This window comes from Melanostigma gelatinosum, assembly GCF_949748355.1.
Source record: "Melanostigma gelatinosum genome assembly, chromosome: 1".
NCBI classification, from domain to species: domain Eukaryota; kingdom Metazoa; phylum Chordata; class Actinopteri; order Perciformes; family Zoarcidae; genus Melanostigma; species Melanostigma gelatinosum.
Window position 1 is genome coordinate 14864340 of NC_136634.1, and position 14205 is coordinate 14878544.

Sequence of the window (14205 nt, forward strand, 5' to 3'; positions counted from 1 at the left end):
AATTAAACTATGGTAAATTGCTATATGTAATAAGCCTTAATCTGTTTTTATTATACACAGCAATGATCTATAATAAATACATTTAACAATAAATAATTCATTCATTCATTATTATCAAACATGTAGAATAAAGGTCAGTATAAGATGAGATTGGTATCAAGTTTGAGGGATTCATATGGTGCACCTTTAAAGCTATTCGGGGTTCCCAATCAGCCCACATGATGAATTACTGATAAAACATCACTTTTTATTGTTTTCAAATAGTTTAGAAAAAATAAATATTCTCAAACATGTATTATACATCAAAATTGAACAAAACCGCATGGGAATACGATTTTTAACAATAAGCTTCATATTATTGAAACGTAGAGCCGACGGGTAAACGTAGAGCCCACGGGTAAACGTAGAGCCCACCAGTAAACGTAGAGCCGGCGCATAAATGTAGAGCTGACGGGTAAACGTAGAGCCCACCGGTAAACGTAGAGCCCACAGGTAAACGTAGAGCTGGCGCATAAACGTAGAGCCGACGGGTAAACGTAGAGCCCACCGGTAAACGTAGAGCCGGCGCATAAACGTAGAGCCGACGGGTAAACGTAGAGCCCACCGGTAAACGTAGAGCCCACCAGTAAACGTAGAGCCGGCGCATAAATGTAGAGCTGACGGGTAAACGTAGAGCCCACCGGTAAACGTAGAGCCCACAGGTAAACGTAGAGCCGGCGCATAAACGTAGAGCCGACGGGTAAACGTAGAGCCCACCGGTAAACGTAGAGCCGGCGCATAAACGTAGAGCCGACGGGTAAACGTAGAGCCGACGGGTAAACGTAGAGCCGACGGGTAAACGTAGAGCCCACCGGTAAACGTAGAGCTGGCGCATAAACGTAGAGCCGACGGGTAAACGTAGAGCCCACCGGTAAACGTAGAGCCGACGGGTAAACGTAGAGCCGGCGCATAAACGTAGAGCCGACGGGTAAACGTAGAGCCCACCGGTAAACGTAGAGCCGGCGCATAAACGTAGAGCCGACGGGTAAACGTAGAGCCGACGGGTAAACGTAGAGCCGACGGGTAAACGTAGAGCCGACGGGTAAACGGCCGCATGGTTTTAAATCAGCCTCAAAGCGCTTCGCTGTGACCTGGGTCACGACTGAGACGGGGTTGGGTCTCTGGTGCCGACTCCCAATGCCTGGCTGATGAGGTCGCTTGTCTTTGTTATTTTATGCACTGTGCCCCAGTCAGGCAGAAAGATCATTTCCTGGCCGGTCACATATACACGTATTTTTTTCAATTACCGGTACATTCATCAGAGAATGCTCAAGTAAACAAATGAGTACCTACTGGCACTTTGTAATGAAGACTTGGACACAGAGTATTTTGATCATGAAGACAAAGTTGCTTATATATATTCTCCCTCTGGCTCCCACTGATTGGGTAATTTTCTGAATATTTTTCTCATCCCCATTGACCCTCTTCTTGGTATGTGTGTGTATGCGTGTCCACACCTGTATGTTCCTGCGCCTGCATTAAAAGATAGATGAGAGATTATTAAAGCGAACCAGCAGTACGGTAATTTGTTTGTTTGACCTCAAGCCCGACGACTCGCATCAATTATGCGGTTTATTCTTTGGGGAGCAGTTTAAAGGAAGGGGTTTATGAAGGTGAGCAACATTTTACATCATAGTGGCCCCACTCCACAGGCTTGCTGTTGCATGGCTGTAATTGCTTTTTCGGACTCGGCTCAGAAGCTGCTGGTCTTTTCTTCTCTTGGAAAAAAAGTTGGAATGAAGGTACCACTTCCAAAACTTCCAATTTGAGGTTTTGAACTAATTTAATCAAAACAACTATTAGTATAAAAACTGTATTGTTTCATCTCCAGTGTCGTAGACAAGGAGCACCCTGCAAAGTTCAGCAGAACTGCAGTAAAGAGGCAAGTGAATGATTGTCGTTCAGTGTACCATCTGTAGACACTGCCACCATGAGAGACAGACTAACAGTGATACAGTGAGGGGGCAAGTAGGAGGATGAATGTTTGAGCCAGTTGTTCCCTGCTTACAAGAGACTCTCTGCACATCACAAATGTTTTACTGAGGACAGAATGGCTACAGGTGTCGGTGAGTTCAGGGGGACTTCAATTCAACGACTCTTTTGGTACCCCGAGATCCATTCACTTCACATCTCAGACTACGCATACAACGCAGCCCAATTCACTTAGAGCATTAAAAAAGATACATCCTCGCTGGATAAGTACCGCATGAGCGCCCTCTCTAAACCTGCTCATACCTCTCCTGTGACCATACATTTCCAAATAGCACTGCCCACTCCAGCCATAACCAACACACAAGAACAAACAGGGTAACAATCAGCATTCAATTAGGGCCTTAACGAACTCGGCCCCCCACGGATTCATTTCTCAGCGAGTAAAAGCAATCTGCACAGCAGCATTACTGCAGCCTCCCTGGTCCTGTAGATCATCGCCAGGGAACACTCAAAGCCTCCTTTTCCTGAACGCGGTGACTTAAGTATAGAGAGAGACAAATGGGCCGCTGGGATATTTTTATTTGGGATGTAGACGCAGTAAAAGCCCCCACTTCAATGTTCAAACAAGAGACGAGAGAGTGAGAGTGCTGCAGAATCTGAAGTGATGGAAATGCGTTGGCATCGCTTGCACTTCTGACTGCGCTAACCTGCGTGTAAATATATGAATTCTATAAGAACCTTTCTTTGACTAAGGGCCAGGTATTTAAAAACAGTGTACCCTTCTGCTGTGTACACTGTAACATTCATACATCACCAGTCTACGGCCCAGGATTTATTTTCTCTAACCAGCTGCATCACACCGACACAGCTGACTGTATGAAAAGGAAAACTGCATTTCTCCACATGAACATAATACTCGCCTGGATAAATACAGACGGTCTCTCCTTTCATTTGGAACAGAACTGTGTATGGTGGCACCTGTTTACCGTATCTTCCATAATGACTACGCAGCAGATGCCGCAGTCATTAGAAAGATAATCCTTTAAGTTAAGCAAGCAAGCAACCACCCTGCTCAGGTGTCTTTGAGCAAGGCACGAGTCATTACCAGCAATAACATTTGTAAGCTCGGTCACATCACAAGCAAATTCAGAGAGGCTGAGGAGCCACCGACTATGGGATGATAGAAATGATAAACTGTTGGATACTCGTGATCAGCAACAGCTTTCTGCTGGCTGGCAAACGGTTTGTAATTGTTTATTGACAAGGCAATAGATCCCTGTTTTACAAGGCTGACCTTAGCAACAACTTTGGCACCGGACCTCTGTGTTTAAAGTTTGCGTGAATTAATCATTGACCCCATTTGCTTGTGCTCTCAGCAGACCTCTTCATGTGACGCAGCTTTGATCACAACAGGCTCAGGCCGGGTTTAGACTACAGGAGTTTTAAAATCCTAAACGATTTTGAAATTGGGTTGCATTACACACATAAGGAGAATCTTCACAGACTTTCTTCTCTCTAGTCTTAAACATGCACATACTACAAGATTTGAAAATAATGGCGCATCACACACTACAGGATATTATTAAGACCATCGTGCCAGAGGAAGCAACACAGCGCCTCACGTGATCTCTCTCACGTGATCTCTCTCACGTGATCTCTCTCACGTGATCTCATGGGGAAGGAGATGTAAAGGGAGAGCAAAGTGGCGCTACAACTTCCTGTAAAAATTCTTTGCAGTGAGAAAAAACAAAAACAGAAAGCTAAACGAGTCTGGGCGAGAAAACGACTGGGAAGACGCGGCCAACACGGATTGTCTAATCTTCAGTGAGAACTGGAGGTGAGATTTAAACATCTGTCAACAGCAGTATGCTAGCTAACGTTAACCTCAAGGACTAGAACGTTTACTGTTGCTTGGAATCACCGGCTTGTCTCTCTCATTGGCTATTATGGTCCCGCTCAAAGTACTGGCATTATCATCCAGATTTTGACTCCTAAAAATCAAACATGTTCGAAATTATCAGGGCGGCCCCGAGCCGTTTGGGAGCCGTGGACTGGATCCGTAAAACCCTCACATTACTCGATAATTTGGGCCAAACATCAATACCTACCAATATTTGGCAAAGGCAGACACTTTTGACTACATCAGACTTGTGTACTGTCTGAGACTGTAGTTATGTAAAGCGACAGTCTAAAGATATGAAGGTGAAATGCTTTGTTTCGCAGTAGCCGAGGCATTCAAGCTTTAAACATCACCATATATATAAAGCATGGTAAGCTGAATGTACAAAAGCAGTTTTAGAAGCAGAATAAGGATAAATAAGACAGAAAGGTCCTTCTCACCGGCACTCTGTGAGCCGGTACCGCTCTGAGGGCCTCTGCTGCCATCACAGGACCCAACGCCTCAGCCTGTTCCAGCAGGCACAGCTGGTGTGTGATGTTGGCCATCTCTTCCTGCAGCCGCTCGGTTTGGACGGAGATCTCGGCGATTTTCTCAGCAGCGGATGCCGTCAGGAACGCCTCTTTGAGGTCGACCAGGTGAAGGGTCCTCTTCTCCTCCAGACGCACCAGTTTGCGGAGCTCATCAAACTGGCTGTTCACATAGGCCTCCAGCTCCTCTGTTGACATCTAAGATATGGAGATGAGGTACAGGAGAGGGTCGGAATGAACTGGGCACATTTAAGGAGAATAACTCCACAAGTAACCAAGACGGAAAGAGATACTGGGCTGAATGAATACTTCAGTGTAGGTATGAAATCGGACAATAAACTCAAAAACAAGTAAACATAGAGATGAGGTGACAGTAAAATTGTATGGCCAGGATGCAAAATCGAGAAATACATATTGAATGATCTTTTACTTTGACACGTGGATACGACTTTAATAAGCCCACTGGTCTTTGCCATGCAGTAGCTAATTGATAGCATGAAGCAGATCCCCCTTGAGGAACACTCCATGCATCCCATCTACAGAGACCTCAGAGGCTCCTTCTACCACAGCGAGCCATCTGTTTGGCTTTTAAACTGCTCACTGAGATACCCTGTCCAATCCTTTTCCCTGTTCCCCGATGGAGCTCTCTTTAGCCATGAATCATTACGTTAAAACACCTCAATAAACAATTCGCCTTCCTACAATCATTGCCACTGAGATGGCTCCACCTCCAACACAGATGCTGCCGTGACGTAAAACACCCCGAAGCCTCTTGTTATGATCTCTGCTCCTGAATATGTTATAATCGCTTCAATCTATGAACATCAGCTGCTCGGTCTCTCCTCTTCCCTTGAGCAGGACTTCACTGTCTTCCTTTCCATATATTTTATCTTGTTCCCCCTCAGCCTCCCTCTTTCCAGCGAAGCAAGGAATCATCAGTCTTTACTGAGGTTGGCAGAGCCACGGCCCCTAGGGGCCCACAGTTTTATCATGTACATGCCATTTCTGCACAAGCAATCAGATTCTCCAAATTGGCCATTAAACCAAGTGCAAGAGGTAACATATTTAATTTACTTTCTTTGTATGAGCAGAGAAAAATGCACTTTGTTCACTCTGCATCAGAGAGACTTAACATCTAATTGGAAAGCAAGAGTTCTGTATTTACCAAAATCAATACCCTAATATATCTCTGATGAATTAAGAACAATAGGCTACAACTGCCTTCGACTAGCAACATGTTCCATTCCTTGTATAGATGCTGAAGTGAATTGTGAATGTGAAAGATTGGCGAGAATGAAGCATCGCTTTTTTCCAAATCTACTATCCTATGCCGGAATTTCTTTACTTTAACACATCGAGCAAGTAGTAGTAGTAGGAAGAGCCCGAATATGATAAAGTATTTAATTACAATATAGACTGATTAAATCTTCCAGAACACTCATCGATTCAAACGTACGCAGTTAACACTTAAAAAACACATTGAGAAATGACAAGGCATTTACTACCTCATTTGGTAGGGAGATCATAATTCAATGCTTAAGCTGTTGCTCGTGTTTTGATGCTGCAGACGCCTTGCTCTGAGACGCCTCTGATTGAGGTGTCATGGACACCGTGATGGATCAACGTATTCAATATTCAAGTCCCTGCAAATCTGAATTTTCCTTTCAAATATTCATTTGTAAAGGCTTTAACATCTGCAGGGCATTTTCATTCATAATGAGTTTGCCAAGTGTAACGTGCCTGTAAATTTGTTATATTATATAGGCAGCATGAATTCAACAGCAGCTAGCAGTAATTGCTCCATTTGTTACTTCCATGTCAGGCGTAGTTTTAGCATTCAGCTACCTTTGTGAATACTGATTAGTTAAATTTGGGCTATTTCTTTTAAATTGCAAGTCTCTCAATGACTTACAGCGAGACACAGTCACTTTCAAAGTATGAAATTATCGCCTTTGAAATAGAAAAGCTGAATTCCTGACCAGTAGCTTATCCATTTATAAAATCTGCATACTCTGTTCTTTTGCAGTCACACCAGGTTTCAGAGAATGGAGAGAAAGCAGTTAGAATAAATCACAAAGAACAATGCTAGCCAAGAACAAAGCTACGACATTAATAGGGCGGACAGAATGGTTCGTAACATAAAACATGTCGTCTTTAGTATCTTATCAAACGGACACATCCCATCATCACATCTTGCTATGCCCAGGGCCTCCAACGAGCACCCCGTCCCACCATCGAGTCCCTGTGGCAGATGGGAGGCGTGATCCTGGATCAGTGCTCTTTGTTTATCCGGAGCAGGAGCCCTATGGCCCTCAGACCCTTCCCTCAGTGACGGAGTTTCTCTGAGAATTTGTCCAGCTAGCAAGGAAGCAGCATTCATGCGTGCTAATCTTCATTTGCATAGCTGCAAGCGGAGGCAATGAAATGAGGCCTCGGGAGAGACAGCGGCACGCTGCTTACAAGGGCAGAGTTGGAGCAAGGACGGGGGGGGGGGATTAAGAAAGCTCATTTATTTTTCAAGCAAAGGTACGACGAGCAGATTGCGGAAGCCAAATTCATTTCCAGTCATGTTTCTAACATGCCTTGTCGTATCACTGGACAACCGAGAAATCATGGTCCTATAGACGACACCCGGCCCAGCAGAAAGTGAGTGAATACAACAAGAGAGCGAGATAAACATGCTGACAACATGCTGTCCCGCACTGACGCCGCAACATGCTTCACAAATCCTGTCCGGCTCTTTGACGACGAGTAACGCATGCCGACGTGGCCGAGTGACTGACAGCAGCATAGGCCCCTCATGTTTTACGTTACGCCTCTGGCCCCCACATTAATATGTATGCAGCCTCATCGCTGTTTTTTCGCATTATATTTAATTTCCCTGTGGAGAACGGAGATGTGAGCTTGGAAAGATTAAAACCCCCACACCTGCAGCAAAGTACATAATTACGTCGGCTAGTCTTAATAGGCAAACACCAGCTAAGGGTTAAATACCTCCGCACAGTGAGCAGCTCACACCTCTTCCTCTCTGAAGTCCATTAGGACGTTAATACCTATTGCATCAATACTTGTCATACGTAGTTAATTTCACAAGCATATTATATTATTGTATTGCATTATTACATTACAGCACTGCAACATTGGTAATGTACCGTATGTGTCAGTGTCTGAAATGAACAAATGAAGATGAAAATAACATTTGTGTGATAGCAACTGTGCAGCCCGCAGGAGTCTTGACATCCTTAACTGGATTCTAAACGCTCTCGTTTATGAATGAATAGATGTCATTATCAATACAATAACATGCAACCTTGTCTGGTCAATGCACATTGCATTTGTGCAGCAGCGACAGACTGCAGGTTGCGTGGGTGCGATGGCGTTGAAAGCGACCAATCAGAAGAGGGCCAGCGCCTCCCTCGGTTCCCGCACAAGCACGAACTCAACTAACACACACTCTCTCATGCGTGTTAGCTGCTGTGCGCTTGCCGGTAAAGTTATTCGCACGCATGTGCCATTCTCTGCTTCTCCCTAATGTTGTGTTTTCTCGCTCGCAGTTTCCTGTCCAACTCTCGGTTGTTGATTTGGTGCGCTAGGACTTCTATTGGATTGGGTGCCGGTTGCCAGCAAAAAAAAAAAAAAAAAAAAAAAAAAAGCGTTGCCTCTTGCAGGCCAGTCAAATTAACCTTCTACATTATGCCACTGTGCTTCGGTCACACCTCTGCAGGTACTGAGCAATGCTCCCGAGTGCCACTGCTCTCGGACACAGTTTCATAAGCAGGGCACATGAGGAGGAACAGGCGTTGCAGGGGTGGTTGAGACAGCAGGTGCAGCCACTGTGGACGGTGAGTAGCCGAGACCCGATGCTGTCGCTCACTGTTTACGCCTCTCGCTGCACCGCATGAACTGTCCGCGCTCAGGTTTTATTCTCGCTGGCAGAACATGCCCCCCGCTATGGCAGCCGTAATGGAAATACAGCAAAGGTTTTCAAGGTTGACTTGACGTGAAAATACAGCTTTGCCGCTTTTGTGTTGTTGATATCAAGAGAAAGGTGACCTTGTGCAAAACGCACCGGGCACCTTACTTTACAGACGGCAACCTGGTGAAGGTTACATAACAGTGTTGAAATAGGGTTATGATCATTATTTCAACTCGTCACTAGTATTGCTCGACTTTGTTTCACCCCTTTCTCAGGGTGTAATGGGTATTTGTGTTATATTGGGCTAAAAGGTGTCTTTAATATTTTGTCCGTGTCATTTATCTATACAGAGGGATAAAGCCCCTTAAAATTTTAAGCAGTGTATAATACGTACACTACACTCACTCTCTAAGTCCTAGAGAGGAGGATTTTTGTACTTCACAAGTCCAACAAGAGTATAAAAACAGCTACAGGGTACAGTATTCGGTATCCTCTCCGCTCTATAGATGACTATGAGTACCAAATTGAGTTGAAAAAAAACCAACCTCTGACCTGGCCCAGAAGTGCCGAGTCAAAGAAAAGTGACATCAGCTGAAGCCTGACAATGACATGACTCGGTGATCTCACGGTGATGGCATCACTTGTACACTTCAAGTAGAACCGTAGCTGCAGAAACCCAAAGCCTGTTATCGGTGAATGGGGCAGCATTATAAATATACAGATGGAAATAATTGGCTCTCATGTCTCACTAACTAATGCCTTTATGACATAATCTCTTCTTCTAATCCCTCTTTATCTCACTGCTGTGTTTCCACTGCTGCCGTCTCTACACCTCTGCAGTGTTTACTGCTCTGCCCACTGAATTAGAAATGAGTAATGGCTCTTTTTTGTTTGTTTGCTCTTTTATGGATTCCCATGCCTCAAAACCAGGTTCAACCACAAACCGATGCTATAGACATAACTTATTTAATACAAAGAACTACTCATTTAGCTATTTTGAGACAAAAGAAAAATAATCACATCTCCAAATCAGATTGTCAGTGATCCAAATTGGAATTCGTAGTTAGGAAAGTCATTGACTGGGGAAACTGAAATATAGAATTGCATTGACATGTAAACATGCACCTGCGGGGTCTGCAGTGTTCATTTGTCAGGCTGACTGAAACCGATCAGTCTTGCAGGGAGGTCAAGTGTACTTTTATTGCTGCAGATAAAATCTCATTTCATTTGATAAGAGCTCATTTCTAAATGAGAACGGTTGAGTGCAAATCCTTTGGGGAGGGGGGGGGGGGGGGGGGTCTAAAATTGGCCCTTACTGGATAACTCGCGTGAGGATGCGCCTCAGTGTGCTGTGTGCAGGCGTATGCACTCACCTCGGGGTTGGTCCACTTGGTCTTGATCTTCTCAGACATCTGTTGTGTGCAGCCCAGAAGGTCATAACCCTCTCTGCTCTTCAGGTGGAGCAAACAAAAACGCACAGTGAGCACAATGCCGCAACAAAAACACAGCGCGTAGCTACAAAGAGAGTCTCTGTTTATTAGTTCATTAACGTCAATCATTTAGAAGAGCATCAAATGAACTCATTCTCAAGCCTCCGTACAAACATTTACAAGAAAAGGCAGGGCACATCCTTCACAGCTCACCAGTCAATCACAGGCTACAATGCATATCAGGTTTGACATGCTAGATGCTTAATGCAATGTACAGAAACAGGAAATCATATCACTACGCCCGGAGATTAAGAGTTCTTTCACATGAATACAGCGACACATTGAGCAGGATAAAAGCTGGAGTAGGTTTAGAGTAAATAATTTGGCCTGAGGCTGTGTGTGACCCTCTTTGTCTCTCATCAATCCATATGTGGCAATGATGTGGGAGTAAGCCAGTGAAGTGTGGTGTTCTACTTTTATTTTTCATTCGAGCAGCCACAGGGTAGAGGACAAGACTCGTGCTCTTTGAATTACAGTCAGCACAGCTAAATGCACCGGCCCTGTGATTCAGTTTATTTCAGTGCTCAAAAACAAAACCCTTGAATACGAATCCAAAAGTGAGTCCTGCTTTCTGATACTATCGAACCTGTTAATCGGTCCTCGATGTGTGATAACATAGTCCGAGTGTGTTCAGTGTGCTGATAGCATCTGACTCTAAATGGTTCTATAATCAACACAAACGCTATGCTCGGCAGAACTGAGCCCGTGGTGATGATGGAGTTATTCCCAAAATCCGGAACGGCATAAGCCCGTGTTACGGCCTATATCGCCTATATCTAGGAAAGAGGCATCGTTAAGTCAGGGGGCGTAACAGCCCGGCTAACTGGACCAACCACCTGCATTGCTGCACCGAACGAGTGGCGACTCCCTCGACCTATTAAATGCGCCTGGAGCAAAACGCCAGCTGGGAAATGCAGGAATGGTGAATTGGCATCGAGCCAAATGGACATGAATTTCCATAGGAATTATTTATGTTGCTGTGCAATTGAATCAATATGTTAATGAGGTCATGTGGGTGATCATGAGAGACTGAACAATCATGTTCTGGGTGTGTGACTCACCTTCTGCCACACGTAGGCCTCATGCAGCGTGATTATCTCATGCTCACGGTGCTCACCCTGCACGGCACACACCACGCAGATGATCTTCTCATCTGGTTTACAGTACAGGGAGGCTTCCTGTCCGTGCTCCTTGCAGCGCAGTCTCTCTACTGTCACGGTGTCCCTCTTCCCAGCGGCCAAGGCCTCCTGCCCTGCTTCTGCACCCTCGGCTCCATCACCCGGCTCAGCCTCCTGCTGCAGACCACTCTTGGCTCCCTCTCTTTCCCCAGCATCGTCGCCATTAGCCACCGCCAATCCGAGTAGAGCCTCGTCCTCGGCTCCGTCTCCGACCCTGAAGTCTCTGTCGGTGCCAAGTCCATTCGCTAGTGTCCCCTCGTGGTGGTAAGGCATTATGGGGTGACGTGTGCTGCTGCCATGTCTGTCAGCATGGACAGCGCAGAAGGCAAAGCTGCAGGTGTGGCACACTTGTGTGGCCGGCTGGGCCTCGTCAGGCTCGCACGCGTCACATGATCCGTCCATCTGCGGCAGCTCCTCGTGTTTCAGCCCCATAACTTCTTCCTGGGGTTCCCCTCTGTGGTCCATGGTGGCTGATAGGAATTCTGGGGATACGAGGGATAAGTCTTATAGGAGACACACAGAGTAGAGGACAGGTTATTAATAGCGGTGACCTACTGTGAACAGCTCTCGTATTTGCACAGGGGAAAGTCCAAGATCCTCAGGACTAATCCTCTCTGACATAATACTCCCGCAACAGATGATGTACAGAGGGAGGCACAGGCCACAGGAAACAGCATGCAGAGCAACACGAGCTACACACGAAAAAACACATCATTCTGCAAGGACAATAAACAAGAAGACCCTATATCTGCAGTCACTGAACTGTCTTTGTGTGTGCAAACAGACTCACTTTTGTTTACTGACTCACAAACAGAAAGTGCTGAGTACGGCTGTAATCTCGGCACGACCCCCCTCCTCCCTTTCTCCTTGGAGCCTTCCTCTCCTAAGCTATGGCTGTGTACTCTTTCCTCACTGCTGACACAAACAACCGGTAGAAAACAGTGCTGTAGTGCAGCACCCTCTCTTTCCCCACAGCTCTCTATTTCTCTGTCTGACACATTCATAAAGTGCCTTCCCCACACACACACACACACACACTCATCCTGTGGGGCTTGCAGTGTACTTACTTGTCTGTGTCTTCCTCTCCCCCCCACCCCTGTTTTTCTGTCTAGGGCTTGTTTTGAGATAACGTTGAGCCAGTGGAGGAATTAGCTTGACGGCTAACTTCCCTAGCACAGTCGTTGTGCCTTGAGTTCTATTGCTGAGCTGTCGACTGATCTACTTTCACTTTACAGCAGAAAAAGGGGGCTCCAACTTCGATCCGACAGCGTTTACTTCCGTGTTTTCATGAGCTACTTGTCTGCCTTTTTCTTTTTTTTTTCTACTTCCTGCTTGTAACGTTAGTCTCCTGCGTGTGTGAGAACGGTAGAGACACACAGAGGCTTGGAGAGAGAAAACCCGTTTGACAAGCACGAGACAGACGTCCTCACCGGAGGCAGGTAGAAGGAAGCGAGTCGTACAGTTACAGTACGCTCGTTGAGTCATGAATAAACTACAGCGTCCCTTAAGGGACTTAGTGATGTTCATTTTATCTTGTGCACACACTTGAACCTCATTAACAACCTGTTGCCACAAGATTACCGACATGTCTTGTGCGCAAAAGATTGAAATCATCACCTTCAGGAGCTCCATACATTACGGTTTTCTTTATTGAATACATTCAAAATACATTGATGATAACATAACATAAAAGTGGAAACTTAAAATATGAAAATAATAGTTATAAATAAAAAGTAATGAATAGAAAAAAATAGTAAATATTTGCACCAAAATGTGTTCCAAGCAGGCTGTGAGTAATGTGATTACATGCTTGACCTGATGTTGTGTGCTAAGTCATACAGTGCTTTTTGTTTTGCGTTTTATATTGTATCTATTATTTATTTATTCAACCATTATTTGACCAGGATATTACAAGACGTGTCACAAACAAGAAACGGGCAAAATACTTAAAACAAATGACCTCAATCAATGAATTAGCAGTGTTGATCAGTGACAGGACATGTACATTCGGTTAATAGTTCTTCATCCTGTTTTTAAAATCTTCCATGCTCATAAAATAATCTAGTTTAAAGTGACTCTATAGCTCAAACCAAGATGATGGAGCAAAAACTTTATAATCAAGTTGGTGAAAGACTATGTGGGCGGTTTCAAGGAATGACATACTCAATTTGTCCGCATGATCGAAGGCATAGATACTAGTGGTAATAGTTGCAAAAGATTGAAAGAACTATCTCAACCAATGAAATGTCATAAATTCACTTTGTAAGAAAGACTATTCTATTACAACACAAGGATTGTGACCAGTGCTATGACACTTTCGACTTGTGATTCTTTGCTGTGATTCAACTATAATTATCAGTGCAGAAGTTGTAATGACGGTGATGACAACAGCTCGGGGCCCGGAGATGAGATGAAAATGATACCCCTGCATTCATTGGGGGATTAGGCAAAGTCAGTGAAAGCAATGTTCAAACATCACACAATTCAGTCCTGTTTTCCCAGTGAGTGTTTGAATGTTGTTAAAATAAGTGCATGAATTTACAGCAAACTACGTGACAGCCACAAGGCCAAACAAAGACGTATGTTTGATTTGAGGAAAGGGTTAAGCTGGAAGAGTGAACTAATTGTGAATTTTAACACTGGTGGTTAATGGGGAGTTTCTAATTATGATGTCTGCTTTCCAACTCTGTACACGTCCTTATACCCTCCCATAAACCAGCACTGAGACACAATGGAGCAGGATTAGAGGTCTGGAAAGAAAGAGAGAGGTGAGCGAAAACAAGCTGTTCTCTGTTGAGAGATCTAAAGAAGCTGTTGAGTTGGGCTTCAAACAAGCCATATCTGGCATATATTGTTTACTGCTACTGCTACTTGAATGGCACACCATAAATAACCAAAAACCACATTCATTCCAAGTACTGTGAGCCTCCAGCATCCACTTGATATGGATAATTTTGCCAACGTTTTGAAAAGGATTGCTCTTATAGAAAGGTTGCCAACAGAAAGGATTCCGTATAAGTCTATAAACAGAAAGGATGACTCAATGAAAACATATTTCACTGGCAAAATCAAATTGTCCTTGGGGTGAGACTTGCTTAAGTCATATGTTGTAACTATTAAAACTGAAACTGCATTTAATCGTAACAAATATATGATTCTGATTGGAGTGGCAGCTGAAATTGAGAGCACAAATTGTTTTGCCACACAAATCACTACAAAATCA

At 44.5% G+C, this 14205-nt stretch overlaps 2 protein-coding genes across 2 annotated transcripts in view; both read right to left on the minus strand.

Annotated features, from left to right (window-relative positions):
* The window catches only part of endouc (endonuclease, polyU-specific C), a gene marked incomplete at its 3' end in the record, with an annotated part of 101309 nt that overhangs the window by 40791 nt on the left and 46313 nt on the right, over positions 1-14205 (minus strand). The window lies entirely within an intron of this gene.
* LOC306781112 (uncharacterized protein) lies at positions 351-12193 on the minus strand (the record flags this gene model as incomplete). The annotated part of the gene is made up of 5 exons (XM_079273802.1): positions 12050-12193; positions 10866-11485; positions 9688-9765; positions 4312-4596; positions 351-1184 (listed from the first exon to the last, which is right to left on the minus strand). The coding sequence occupies exons 2-5, from the start codon at positions 11445-11447 to the stop codon at positions 351-353; spliced, it is 1779 nt and encodes a 592-aa protein (XP_079129928.1). The 5' UTR covers positions 11448-11485; positions 12050-12193.